Source organism: Leopardus geoffroyi, chromosome E2 (assembly GCF_018350155.1).
Source record: "Leopardus geoffroyi isolate Oge1 chromosome E2, O.geoffroyi_Oge1_pat1.0, whole genome shotgun sequence".
NCBI classification, from domain to species: Eukaryota; Metazoa; Chordata; class Mammalia; order Carnivora; family Felidae; genus Leopardus; species Leopardus geoffroyi.
Genome location: NC_059335.1, coordinates 15,354,730 through 15,367,866, shown reverse-complemented (window position 1 = coordinate 15,367,866; position 13,137 = coordinate 15,354,730). Strand labels below are relative to the sequence as shown.

Below are 13,137 nucleotides of genomic sequence, written 5' to 3'. Positions count from 1 at the left end.
GGGCCAGCTCGGGTGCAGCGTATGCGCACGCGCCACCCTGCGCCTGCCGGGAAGAGTCACGTGACAGCTGTCGTAAGCGCCTCAGAGAGGAGACAGTAACGTAGTTTCCGTTTCCGCCCCTTCTTCCTTTTCCGGTCCTGGCGGACGCCGCTTCGGTTGGATTCTCGGCCCCGGGCCCCGGCGTGGGAGGCGACCGTAGTCATGGCGATGTTTGAGCAGATGAGAGCGAACGTTGGCAAGTTGCTCAAGGGTATCGACAGGTCTGAGCCCGGTCGGAGGGAGCGTTTCTGGCCAGGCGGCGTGGTGGAGAAGATTTTGTAGAGACAGCAAGGGGTGGTCGGGATCCTGGACTTGCTCGGCAGTAGGCTTTCCCACTCTTCCCGGCGGAGATGTTTAAGGAAACGGCGCTGCTTGGACCTACGGACAGGAGATACAGCCTTGCCTACCTCTTACTGCTCCCCCCCCCTTTAATTGCTTTAAGGTCTCTCTGCTTCTCAGCTTTCCCTCTCATAGCCTCAAGATTCCCGTGACTGTGTTCCTCAACCTCTCACTGCGTGTCAGTGCCTCTTCATGTCGTCTTTCTTTTTCCTCTCATGCCATTTATTCAGCACACGTCACTGGAATCTACTCTGTCAGGCTGGGCAGTGCTGGGGACCAGAGGTGACCAAGACAGCTGCAGGCCATGCTTTTCGTGCAGTTCTCAGTTCAGAATCCAGACAAACCGGACAGTAGGCAGTGATAGTGGTCAGGCCTGGAGTGGGAGAAGCTAAAAGGAGTCTGGGCGCGGAGGGGGAGAAGGGGGTGAGTGGCAAAGATGTCCAGGAGACCAGGTATACGGGTTACAATGACTGATTGGCTGAGAGGTTAGAGGTGCATCCTAGAAAGGACCCAGGGCTCTGATGGGGTTCAGAGCTTAGGCTTAGGTCTGGAAAGTTGGTAAGTGTTATTAGAGATTATACGGCTGATTCAAGACTTTAGTAGAGTAAGTGGTTAGTGCCAGATTTAGAGGGAAGGAGGAACAGATTGCAGTGCCCCCCCCCCCCAAAGTGACTGGTCTCAGCCCCCGTCTCCTCACTGCTCACCCATCTTGATTCTTCTGTAGGTACAATCCTGAGAATCTGGCCACGCTGGAGCGGTATGTGGAGACACAGGCCAAGGAGAATGCCTATGATCTGGAAGCCAACCTGGCCGTCCTGAAGCTGTGAGTGTCTGCCTCCATCCCCGCCTCTAGGCCAGCGACCAGCAGGGTACCGCTGGCAACACTGGATGAGGCTGAAGTTGGGGGTAGCCTTTGGGATGTGGCTTTTCTTGGTGTGCAGAACTAGGAAGCCAAGGGAGTTGGGGCAGGAGGAAAGATGGTTTTTAAAAAAGTAATTACAGGGGCGCCTGGGTGGCTCAGTCGGTTAGGCGGCCGACTTCGGCTCAGGTCACGATCTCATGGTCCATGGGTTCGAGCCCCGCGTCGGGCTCTGTGCTGATGGCTCAGAGCCTGGAGCCTGTTCCAGATTCTGTGTCTCCCTCTCTCTGACCCTCCCCCGTTCATGCTTTGTCTCTCGCTGTCTCAAAAATAAATAAACGTTAAAAATAAATAAATAAATAAATAAAAATAAAAAAGTAATTACAGGGTACACATATAGGTTAGTACAAAACACAAATGAATAGCTAAGTGAGTATAAGTGAAACCCCATGTGATCACCACCCATAGCATAGAGGTGAGTGTTGCCCAGGGCCCCAGGCCCTTTGCCTTGTATGCTTTGTGCCACCACCTCACCCCCACCCTGGTGACCACTTTAGGCTCTCATGGTCTGGCTTCATGTGAGTTTACCACACTTGCATGCGTACCGATTAGCTTAGCTTAGTTTTGTTTGCTTTGAACGTGACGCAAATGTAGTCAGACGGCGTGAGCTTTTCTAGACTCGGCATCTTCCTCGTCTCGCTGGGTTTGTGAGATCCATCCATTTTGTCTGCGGCGGCAGGTTTTTGTTTTTGCTGTTTAGTGCTCCGCTGTGTGACTGTCTTAATTGCCCATTCGCTTGTTGACGGATAGTTGAGTTCCTTCCTCGCGGTGCTTTCTCAACATACTGTCAGTTGTGTAATTTTTATATATTGTCTCGATTCTGACGTCTGGGAAATGGAGATATAACCACACTTGTACTGATGGGGTTGTCTAGGTTGTTTCTGATGATAACTGCTGCTTAGTGGGTGCTTCTCATGCGGTAGCTACCGTGCTGTCAGCTTTTGTGTGTTTTAACTCGGATGCTATACCGCCCTTGTGAAGAAGATAGGGTCGTTCTTGTCCCTTTTTTCGAGGGAGGAAACTGATGCACAGAGAATTTAAAATAGGCAGCCCAGGGTCCCTTAGCAGGGAAGTTTAAATCCAAGCAGTCTGGACCGAGAGCTGCTGGAGGGGAGGGGGGTGGGTAACAAGGTGACGGGCATTAACGAGGGCACTTTTTGGGATGAGCGGTAGATGTCGTATGTAAGAGATGAATCACTGGGTTCTGCTCCTGAAGCCAAGACTACACTGATTATGAACTTGAATTTTTGTTATTATTACTATTATTTTTTATTTATTTATTTATTTTTTTCAACGTTTATTTATTTTTGGGACAGAGAGAGATAGAGCATGAATGGGGGAGGGGCAGAGAGAGGGAGACACAGAATCGGAAACAGGCTCCAGGCTCCGAGCCATCAGCCCAGAGCCCAACGCAGGGCTCGAACTCCCGGACCGTGAGATCGTGACCTGGCTGAAGTCGGACGCTTAACCGACTGCGCCACCCAGGTGCCCCTATTACTATTATTTTAATGTTTGTTTGTTTTTGAGAGAGAGGCAGAGAGCATGAGCAGGGAGGGGCAGAGAGAGAGGGAGACACAGAATCCAAAGTAGGCTCCAGGCTCTGATCTGTCAGCACAGAGCTCGACGTGGGGCTCAAACTCATGAACCACAAGATCATGACCTGAGCCGAAGTCAGATGCCTAACCAACTGAGCCACCCAGGCGCCCCAACTAACTTGAATTTTTAAGGGGGTGAGGGGGGCTGGGTGGCTCAGTCCGTTAAGCATCCGACTCTTGGTTTCTACTCAGGTCATGATCTCGCGGTTAGTGAGTTTGAGCCCCATGTCAGGCTCTGCACTGACAATGCGGAGCCTGTTTGGGATGCTTTCTCTCTGCCTCTGCCCGTGTGCTCACTTGCACTTTATCTCTCTCTCAAAAGTAAAAAAAAAAAAAAAAAAAAAAAATCCAAGCAGTCTGGTTCCAGGGCCTCAACCACTATTCCAGACTAATACTTACATTGTCATTTGTGAACCACTTAACAGCATCCGCCTTACTGGGTGGTTGGGAGGATTAACTGTCCCCCATCTGCCGAACAGGGACGTAGGTCAGGGAGGTTAAGGTCACAGAGCCAGAATGCTGTGATTGGGAATGGAGCCCAGGCACGTCCAGCTCCCAAGCTCTGGGCCAAAGCGCTGGGCATCTGATGAGGCCCAGGGACCGGCAGATGCCACGATTGATGTGTCTGTTGTTCCCCTTCTCAGGTACCAGTTCAACCCAGCCTTCTTTCAAACCACGGTGACCGCCCAGATACTGCTAAAGGCCCTCACCAACCTGCCCCACACCGACTTCACACTGTGCAAGTGCATGATCGATCAGGCACATGTATCCTTCTAATTTCCAGGCCGGGCGTGTGGGCGAGGGGGGAGGGCAAGGTAGGTGAATTCACGGGGAAGGGGTCTGTGAGTTCAGCCGCAAACACTTGGGTGCCTGCTCTGGGCTTGCAGTGCTGGATGGGACATTTTGGTGGCTGAAACAGGTCTGGCCCCTGCCCTCACAGAGCTCACAATCCAGTGGGGGAGATAGGTCCTCTATCAATGACAGCCTGGAGAAGTCAGGGGTTGGGGTTTAGAGGGACCAGAGGAGAGGAGGCATCTGCCCCTGCCTGGATGTTAGGGAAGACTTCTTGGAGGAGGAGACATCCGGAAGATGAACGAAATGGAATATTAAGGAAGGGTGATCAAGCAGAGGGAACAGTACGTAAGGAGGCCTGGAGGAAGAGAAGAGCTTGGTGCTCTTTCAGAGGCAGTAGAGGAAGTTCAGCGCAGGCTTACCACAGATTTCAAGATACATTTTGGTCAGACTCAAAAGGGTGCTAGGAAACTATAGAAGGTTTTAAAACCGCAGAGTATTATGGGTAGGTTTCTGCCTTAGAAGGATTCCCATGAGGGTTCTAGCTGATTAAGGAGGAGGAAGTGGGGCCTGAGCACCAGGCAGGAGTCATGAAGAGCTGCATTGACAGCTGTATGTGGCACACTACTGGCCTTTAGTGACGGTGTTGAGTGAAAATGAACTGGCTTCCCGCCCCACCCCACCCCCCCCCCCCCCCCATCTTGCTCTGACCTGCTTTTTTGTGGCTGGTCCAGCACTTGACCGGGTGGGCCTCCCTCTGCCCAGCGATCACTTGACACACTTGGCAGAGCCACCCCATCCACACCGTGCCCCTTGCTGCTGGCACTCCCGGTCCCCAGGGCTGCCGCGCGCAGCCGAGCTGAGAAGTGGTGGCTTACGCCTTGAACCTGCGCTGCCAGGTGTGTCCGTGGGAGGTCTACCTTCTGCGAAACTGTCCACCTTCTCCAGAGGTCTGCTCTGGTGGCTTAAAAAAAATAGGCTGGGGCGCCTGGGTGGCTCAGTCGGTTGGTTAAGCGTCTGACTTCGGCTCAGGTCATGATCTCACGGTTTGTGAGTTCGAGCCCTGCGTCGGGCTCTGTGCTGACGGCTCAGAGCCTGGAGCCGGCTTCAGATTCTGCGTCTCCCTCTCTCTGCTCCTCCCCTGCTCGTGCTCTGTCTCTCTCTGTCTCTCAAAAATAAATAAACATCCAAAAAAATAGGCATATGGTATGGCGTTACAAGTACGGAAAGAGTATGGTGGAAAAAGAGGCTTTCTCCCTCCCCTGTCCCGCAGCCACCCCACTCCCCACCGCCAGGAGACAACAGTTGTTTGCAGTTCTCGGGTACCCACCCTGCCAGGGATCCCCTGGGGACACACAAGTACAGTTGTGTGCGTTCATGTCCATATGCTCCCCACCCCCATGGTGGGCGCTCATGCGTGCTGGTATGCATCTTGCTTTCGTATCCCAGCGTGTCTTGTCGCGCCTCTGCGTTGGTTCTCAGAGAGTTGACTCGATCCCAGTATGTGGACAGGCCAGTCGCTGACTTAATCGTCTCCCGTCGTTGGCTCACCGTTTGCCTTCACAGTTGTGCTTCGGCGGACAGAAGGTGGGCGCCGGGAGATGGCTCGGCCGCGGCCTCCCGAGGCTCAGGTCTGTTTTCCCTTAACGCTTTCCCGTCTCAGCAAGAAGAACGACCAATCCGACAGATCTTATACCTCGGGGACCTGCTGGAGACCTGCCACTTCCAGGCCTTCTGGGTAACTTGGCTCCCGGGGCGGGGGGCAGGGTGGGCTGCTGGGCCTGGCAGGGCAGCGTGCTGAATGGGATGACCCTGCACATTTGGCGTCCGCCTGCACAGCGGTGGGCGGTGGCTCCTGTGCCCAGGGCTCTGCGAGTGTGACCGCGTGGATTTGTCATCCTCGCAGAGTCCGGACTCCCACGTCGTCCCTTGTGCCCCCAGCACCCAGGGCAGGGCACCCGTGCGTGCCCTCACATCTGTCCTTCCTGCCGAAGTCCTCCACCCTCTGAGTGCTCCCTCCCTTTCTTGCTCTAACTGGGGCCCCACCCGCCACTTCTGCAGTGGCCCAGCGGGATGGCTGGGAGCCATCATTCCCAGATCCGTCTCCCCTTGCACACGCTCAGTCCTGAAGCTCAGGTGTCGGCACTTCCTGCCCCGCCTTGTTGGTTTCGGCCCCCTGACAACCGCTCCTTCTCTCGTGAAGGACAGAGCTCCTGTGCACTGCCCCACTCCTGTCATTCTTCCATGCTTGAAAAGCCAGAGCAGTGATCCTTCCACCACCTCGACCTTCGGGTTTTTCCAGCTCCTGTCTTCCATGTGGCCTCGGCCCCTGTCTCCCTGTCACGCCCTAGATCAGCGCTCAGCGTGTTGGACCCCTAAGGAGTTTAAAAAAAAAAAAAAAGTACTGGTACTTGGCTTCAGCCATCAGAGCCTGATGAGACCGGTGTGAGTGTGGTGTAGGCTTTGGGGTTTTAAGCAGTTATCCCAGATGATCCGGATGCCTGGCGAAGGTTGGGAGCCACTGCCCGGTACTTGTCTTCAGTAATTGCTCCCTTCTCTGCCTACGAATGGCAGACGTTTCTATCCTCTGACCACTTCCTCCTAGCTTCCCAGCTCGCCCCTGTGAGGTCTCCAGCCTGGCAGTTCTTGGGCCTGGCCATCATTTCTAGTCCTCTGTTCTGCTTTCTCCTTCAGTGTAAATTGTGCATCTGTATCTGAGACCAGAGAGAGAGGCTGGAGGAGGGCCCCCAGGGAGCACGTGACAGCCCAGCCCACAACCCTCGACCCTCATCCCCTCCCAGCCTAGGGCCTTGCTCCTTGCTCCCCTCCCGGCTCTTTGCACCTTCTCATCCCCTCTCCCCCATCCCGTCTCATCTCAAGGTCAATGAGGTGACCTTCCACCTCATTTTGTGGGAAAGTCGAAGCAGCCAAAGCAGAAGTCTCCCACGCAGTATTGCCCTCAGCCTCCACGTGTGCTGGCAGCTGACCGAGCACTTTTCTGTTTCAGTGGGTGAATTGTCCCTGCTCCCATCTCCGGCCACCCCGCCCTCTCCTCGGGCGCCGTTCCCCTTCCCTCTCGCCCACTCAATGCCACCACACCGGCGGCTCCCTGCTCTCTTGTAACAGCAAACGGGGCCTTCCCAGATTGTTCTTGTCACCAGAGAACACGTTCACCGTGTAGTTCGTTCCTAGCCTACAAAAGAGAACTCTCCCTTGACCTTCGCCCTCCCTACTACCTCTGCCTCTTGCCCCTTTCCTCTGTTCCCCTCGGAGCAGAAAGGCTCCCATCCCAGGAAACCCCTCGGTGTCCAGCAGAGCGGTCCCGTCAGCTACCCTGCTCCAGGGGCAGGCTGCTGGCGCTCGGTCTCGCCTTCCCTCCCTGCTCACGTGACCCCACCGCGCTCATTCCATTCAGGCTCTCGTGACCAGCCTTCTGCCCCCCGGTCCCCAGCACACACAGTGTGGAGCCCACATTGTCTGCCCCGTTGGCCGCCTCTGATGAGGTGGTCACGCTCCGCTCCCCCAGGCCCTTCTATCATTTGGCTTCTATGTATCCTGCCTCACTGGCTGCTCCTTTTCATTGTCCGTGTGGGTTCCTCATTTTCCTCACTAACGTGGGCGGGAGCCCTTGCTGGGTTTGAACAGAAACCTGAAGGAAGTGGGGGTGCTGGCCATGGGGAAGGAGAGTTCCAGACCCAACAGCAGCCCGCACAAAGGCCTGGAGGTGGGCGGGTACGTGGTATGTCTGAGGAGCAGGGAGGAGGCCCCTGTGGCTGGAGAAAGGGGCCGAGTGGGAGGAGGTGATAGGCAGGTCCTGTGGGGCCTTGTGGGCCATGGGTGGGACACTTGGCCTTTTCAAATCCGAGTGAGACAGCAAGGGGAGGTGGGTGAGCACAGTTAGCGAATATGTCTCTGTTCCCTCTTTGGGTCTGTGGTTTCTGCCTTCTGATTCAAACCCTGGCTCTGTGATTTGGGGCAAATCACTTTGCTGCCCTGAGCTTTGGTTTTTTATCTCTAAAATGGGCATAAAGTAGTAACTTCCATCATAGGATTGCACACAGAAGAAAAGTTGGCATGTGGGGTGAATGCTCGAGTGTTAACTTCTATTGTTAATTTCACTAATCTTAATATTCTTGGTGTTATTAACATTGTCATGAGCATTATCTTTGCTTTCCCAGCAAGCCCTGGATGAAAATATGGACCTCCTGGAAGGTATAACTGGCTTTGAAGACTCCGTCCGAAAATGTAAGTCCCTCTCTGTGTCTGGGCTCCCCAGGGGGAAGGGGTAGGGAGTGGCAGTAGGGTCCTGGGGGTGGCCCTTCACCATCTTTGTCCCTGATCTCTACAGTTATCTGCCATGTTGTGGGCATCACTTACCAGCACATTGATCGCTGGCTACTGGCCGAGATGCTCGGGGATCTGACCGGTAAGGCCTCTCTGGGTCCCTGGTGCCAGTCTAGGAGGCTGGGGGTGGTCAGGGGCAGTGGGCCTCCACCAGTTCTTCGGCTGGACCCACCCTTGCTTCAGCAAGTCATTCGAAGGCACAGCCCAGCTCATTACTGAGGGAGTGAGGAGCTGGCGTGAAATGTACTCTTCCGTGGAGATCCTGTGGCATTCATTTATTCTGCCTAAGTTCTCTGAGTGCCTTCTCTGTACCAGGCACTGTTCTAGGCCTTGGGGATACAGCAGGAGCAAAACAGAATGGTTCGGGTTTGCTCTCATCGGAAACAAATAACAAGATGAGATGTGTGTGTTTCGTGTCAGCTCGTGGGGGTGAGGTGGCTAGGTCCCTCAGTGGAGTTAGGCCAGGAGCCTGAAGGCCAAGCAGACGAGGCTGCTGAGGCAGGGACGCGCGAGTCTCATTCACAGAGCGGCCAGGGTGCCTGGCGGAAGCACGGTGAGCGAGGAGCAGAGAGGTGGTGGCGGGAGGGAGAGCCTCAGATGCCACGGGGCCTCCTGAGGACTTAGTCCTTTGTCCTGAGTGATCTGGAGCCCCAGGAGGGTTCTGAGCAAGGAGGGACATGATCAGATTGGGTTTTTTAAAAAATCCTTCCAAAAGAAAGAAAGAAAGAAAGAAAACTGTGTTTATGTATTTGCTTATTTCTACAAGAAGGAACACAGGAAGAAAAATAAAATGAAGAAAAGTGGTTATTCCTTGGAGGGTCAGGGGTGAGATTTGTCTGAGTACCTTATTGGGTAGTTCCGCTCTTTGATCCGGGTAGGTGTACGTGTGTGATTTTAGTTTTTTTTAGCAGAAACTAACTTTTGTTGGACAGTTTCAGGCACTGTACTAAGTGCTTTACGTCAGATATTTTATTTGTTTACTTATTTATTTTTAAAGTTTATTCATCTTTGAGAGACAGAGCATGAACAGAGGAGAGGCAGAGAGAGGGAGACACAGAATCTGAAGCAGACTCCAGGCTCTGAGCTGTCAGCACAGAGCCCGACGCGGGGCTCAAACCCATGAACCATGAGATCATGACCTGAGCTGAAGTAGGCCACTGAACTGACTGAGCCACTCAGGTGCCCCAATATTTACATATTTAAAAGTGAAATTAGGGGCATCTGGGTGGCTCAGTCAGTAGAGCATCTGACTCTTGATTTCGGCTCAGGCCATGATTTCACGGTGGTGAGATCCAGCCCTTCATGGAGCCTGCTTAAAATTCACTCTCTTAGCCACTTTGGGTGGCTTAGTCGGTTGAATGTCTGACTCTTGATTTCAGCTCAGGCCATGATCTCATGGTTCGTGGGTTAGAGCCCCGTGTTGGGCTCTGCACTGACAGGGTGGAGACCGCTTGGGATTCCCTCTCCGCCCCTCCCCCGTACTTGCAGACTGTCTCTCTCTCAAAAAAAAAAAGATTGTCCCTCTTCTGCTCGTGAGTGCACTCTTCCTCTCTCTTAAAAAAAAAAAGATAAAAGTCAAAAAAGGATGAAACTGCTTTCAGACTTGAGTCTAAAGAGAAGCAGATCAATCCGTATCAAATCGCTAATAGTCACACAAAAGAGTGACTTCAAGTAGCTGGACCCTCTAGCTGAACGTCCTTACTGGCGTATTTTTTAAGGGCAAAAACCGGACTGCAAAGAAATTCCCAACTGATGATCTGGGCTTATTGTTAGTGACAGCGATGACATAATTTTGGAACCATTTCAAAGTTGCGTGGAAAAGCAGAGAAGGAAGCTCACTACTCTTGTTAGACACAAGGATTTGCCCTGGGGAGAGAAAAGCGAAATAGAAAATAAAAGAAGTTTAGCCAGAAGCTCTGTAAGGTGAGGGTTGGAAAGCTAAAAGGCTCCCTCTGGCTGCCGTTTGGAGAATGAACCATAGAGATGCAGGAGACACTGGTGGCCTGGAGTTGGTCAGGGAGGGTGCCCTGGCCTTCGGCTGCCTGGTAGTGTGGGCTCAGGGTGACTGAGCCCCTGCACCGCCTGTGTCACCTGCAGACAGCCAGCTAAAGGTGTGGATGAGCAAATATGGCTGGAGCGCTGATGAGTCGGGCCAGATCTTTATCTGTAGCCAGGAGGAGAGCATCAAGCCCAAGAACATCGTGGAGAAGATCGACTTTGACAGTGAGTCAAAGCCTCAAGGCCTTGGGCTGTGGGGCTAAGGAGATGCCCTTCAATAGACCAAGGCTAGGGCCCCCAGGGACTTGGGTGGTTATGTTCTGGTTCAGGGCCAGGAGATTTGCATCTGCCAGACTCCATGGACCTGTTTTCCAGGCCTCCCTGCTGAGGGAGGGAAGGGGGGGTGTCCTTCCTTGGGACACCCCAGGGCTTGGACGGGCCTTGCAGGGTGTCTCCACACCTTTACTGGTCGCGGGGGCTCTGTTCTGTTGGCCCTCTGTCCTTGGGGGTAGTGCCAGATCTGGAGTTGGGTAGCTGGGTGGAGATCTTGGTTCTCTGTTTTTTTTAGCTGTGCGCCTTTGGGCAAGTGATTTTACCTCTCTGTGCCTTAGTTTTCTCATCTAAAAAGTGGGGATCAGAGCACCAGTCATTATGACAGATACTACGTAGCTCCTTACACTTCTAAGTTATACGGTCCTCACGTGAACCCTGAATGGTAGGGGCTGTTATTGTAAAGTACTGAACAATATCATAATAACCTACCTCACGGAGGTATGAAGGCAAAGTGAACACTTCGCAAAGATCTGCCGCGTCAGCCGTGGTCATCGCTGTCACACACACGCTGAACTAGCACAGGCCCCACAGATCCCTCAGCTGAGAACAGAGTGAAATAGCTGTGAGGTTAGTGCTCTCACCTGCTCAGTACATGTGTCTGAGCGAGAACCTGGGGCCGGGGATGGGCTGCTCCCTTGCACCTTGGGGCTCCTCCCCGTCCCTTGGTACGAACCTGGTGTTTTTAAAGGTATGTCCTGGTACAGCATGCCTTCTCAGTACAAACCAGCTAATTTGGTACTAACTTAGGAGCATGATTGAGTGGAAAGTCAGCTCTGCGCTTAGGGACTGTGGCCCCTCACTCTAAATGAGAGGTGCCCCCTATGTTGGGGCTCAGGTGGGAAGTCACTGGAATGAGGGGCTCTGCAGTGAGGAGCTGGAAGTCCGGTGTTTCCGGCGTCTTGCACGTAGTATGTAGTCAGTGTCACTGTGAGAGTGGTGAGAATAGCAAACAGCTTGTACCAGGCGTTGCTCTAAGCACGTCATTTAACCCTCTGATTGTGCGTGTGTATGTGGGGGGGTGCTTTATGCAGTTGGGGAAACTGGTTTTAATTAACTCGCCTGAGGTCACCCATCTGGTATGAGGCAGAGTTGTGATGAGGGCTTGGGTCTCCTTGCTTTGGTCCCGATTTTTAACTACTGCCCCGACTGCCTTCGTGGGGCACCTGGCTGGCCCAGTAGGTAGAGCATGAGCTCTCGGGGTCATGAGTTCAAGCCCCATGCTGGGCATAGAGACTACTTTAGACAAACAAACAAACAAAAACCAAACTGCCTTGTGAAGGTGACCAGGGCCCAGAAGGGGTTTGCGATCTGCCACCCCTGCAGAATTGTGGGTGTCATGGCTGCTGGCTGGAGGTTGGTCTCCCGTTCTTCCCGTTGACCTGCTGCCCCTTCTCTCCTCAACAGGTGTGTCCAGCATCATGGCCTCCTCACAGTAACTCGGCAGGTGCTTAATAAAGATTTATTGACTTCTTATTCCTGTTGTCTCCTGCTCTTTGGCTTCCTGCCTCTGCCCCTCGCCCCCCAGAGGGAGCCCAGGAGCAGGCCTCTGCCCTCCCTGTGCAGGTGCCCCCTCCGCCCTGGCTCCTGTCCAGTGGCCTGGGGACTTCGGGCTCCTCTCTTCCCTCTTCAAGTTTCCTTCCCTGCCCCACCCCGGCAATCGACTTTCCACCCCCACCTTCCTGACCTGTCAGGTCACAAGTAGTGAGCAGGCGACCCTGAGTCAGCCAGGAGGAGGAGGAAGTGAGGAGGACGTAGGAGTCCAGCCTTGCAGCTGGGTGTGGGGCTCTTCCGCCCTCTCGAAAACCCAGGTGAACAGGAGCGGCTTCCCGGTGAAGGGAGGCTCCACCTTTGCCCTTTGGTCTCACGTGTAGGCGCCAGAGGCTCCTCAGTGGCCAGAGGATTGAATGGAGGAGGATTCAGTCGGCCTCCTATCCTGGCTACTGCTCAGACCGTTGTGTGTCCTTGGCTTGGTGACTCTCCCTCTTCCTCGGTTTCCTCATCTGGGAACGGGGAAGAATGACGCCCATTTGTGTCGAGTTGGGGAGTTCCATCAGCTCTTGCCAGTAACGTTCTCTCGGGGCCTAACTTGTTCTTGGCTCTTAGAAAACAGGAGTCATTGCTAATTTCAGATCAAGAGTTTGGGGGCACCTGGGGGGCTCGGTTAAATGTCCAACTTGGCTCAGGGCATGATCTCATGGTTCATGAGTTCGAGCCCCACGTCGGGCTCTGCTGACAGCTCAAAGCCTGGAACCTGCTTCAGATTCTCTCTCTCTCTCTCTCTCTCTCTCTCTCTCTCTCTCTCCCCCCCTCCCTCCCTCCTTCATTTGCATTCTGTCTCTGTCTCTAAAAAATGACATTAAAAAAGTTTGTCTCCAAGGCTGCAAACTAGTCCTCACCGTTCTTAGAGAGACATTACAAGAATTGGGATTTTTGGCTAGGCCATTCTCCCCCTGCCCTACCACCCCATCCCCCAGTCCCAGCCTACACCAGCCAGGAGGCCTAGCCAATGCTATTTGATGTGTACCTGCGCTGATGATTCCTATTTTACATAGGAAATATTTCAGAGTCTTGGCAGAGTGACCTCGGGAAAGTGTCTTCCCCTCTGAGCCTGCTGTCTGCAGGAAGAGGGGGTGGAGACTATAGTGACCGCCTTTGGGGGAAAGTGGAGGAAAGGAAATGCCATAAGATGTCGAGTCCCTGGTGTAGACTGGCAGCTTCATTCTTGTAAGCCATGAGGCGTGAACTTTGCCTATGGGGAGGGCAGTGGCTCTGCCCCAG

At 53.6% G+C, this 13,137-nt stretch overlaps 1 protein-coding gene across 2 annotated transcripts; it reads left to right on the top strand.

Annotated features, from left to right (window-relative positions):
- The first annotated feature begins 118 nt into the window (after nucleotides 1–118).
- Nucleotides 119–11,832, top strand: EIF3K (eukaryotic translation initiation factor 3 subunit K). 2 transcript variants are annotated; one of them, XM_045442445.1, is made up of 8 exons: nucleotides 119–260; nucleotides 1,103–1,201; nucleotides 3,537–3,657; nucleotides 5,342–5,422; nucleotides 7,863–7,929; nucleotides 8,033–8,110; nucleotides 10,126–10,251; nucleotides 11,764–11,832. In XM_045442445.1, the coding sequence occupies exons 1-8, from the start codon at nucleotides 202–204 to the stop codon at nucleotides 11,793–11,795; spliced, it is 663 nt and encodes a 220-aa protein (XP_045298401.1). In that variant the 5' UTR covers nucleotides 119–201; the 3' UTR covers nucleotides 11,796–11,832. The 2 variants fall into 2 exon arrangements, with proteins under 2 accessions (XP_045298401.1, XP_045298402.1); XM_045442446.1 differs by having other exon boundaries at nucleotides 121–260; nucleotides 5,348–5,422.
- The last annotated feature ends 1,305 nt before the right edge of the window (nucleotides 11,833–13,137 follow it).

Bases quoted from the DNA above. Each gene is read 5' to 3' on its own strand.
- EIF3K (XM_045442445.1), top strand. From the start codon at position 202: ATGGCGATGTTTGAGCAGATGAGAGCGAACGTTGGCAAGTTGCTCAAG. The intron at 1,202-3,536 runs GTGAGTGTCTGC...TCCCCTTCTCAG, and splicing joins AACCTGGCCGTCCTGAAGCT to GTACCAGTTCAACCCAGCCT. The intron at 10,252-11,763 runs GTGAGTCAAAGC...TCTCCTCAACAG, and splicing joins GGAGAAGATCGACTTTGACA to GTGTGTCCAGCATCATGGCC.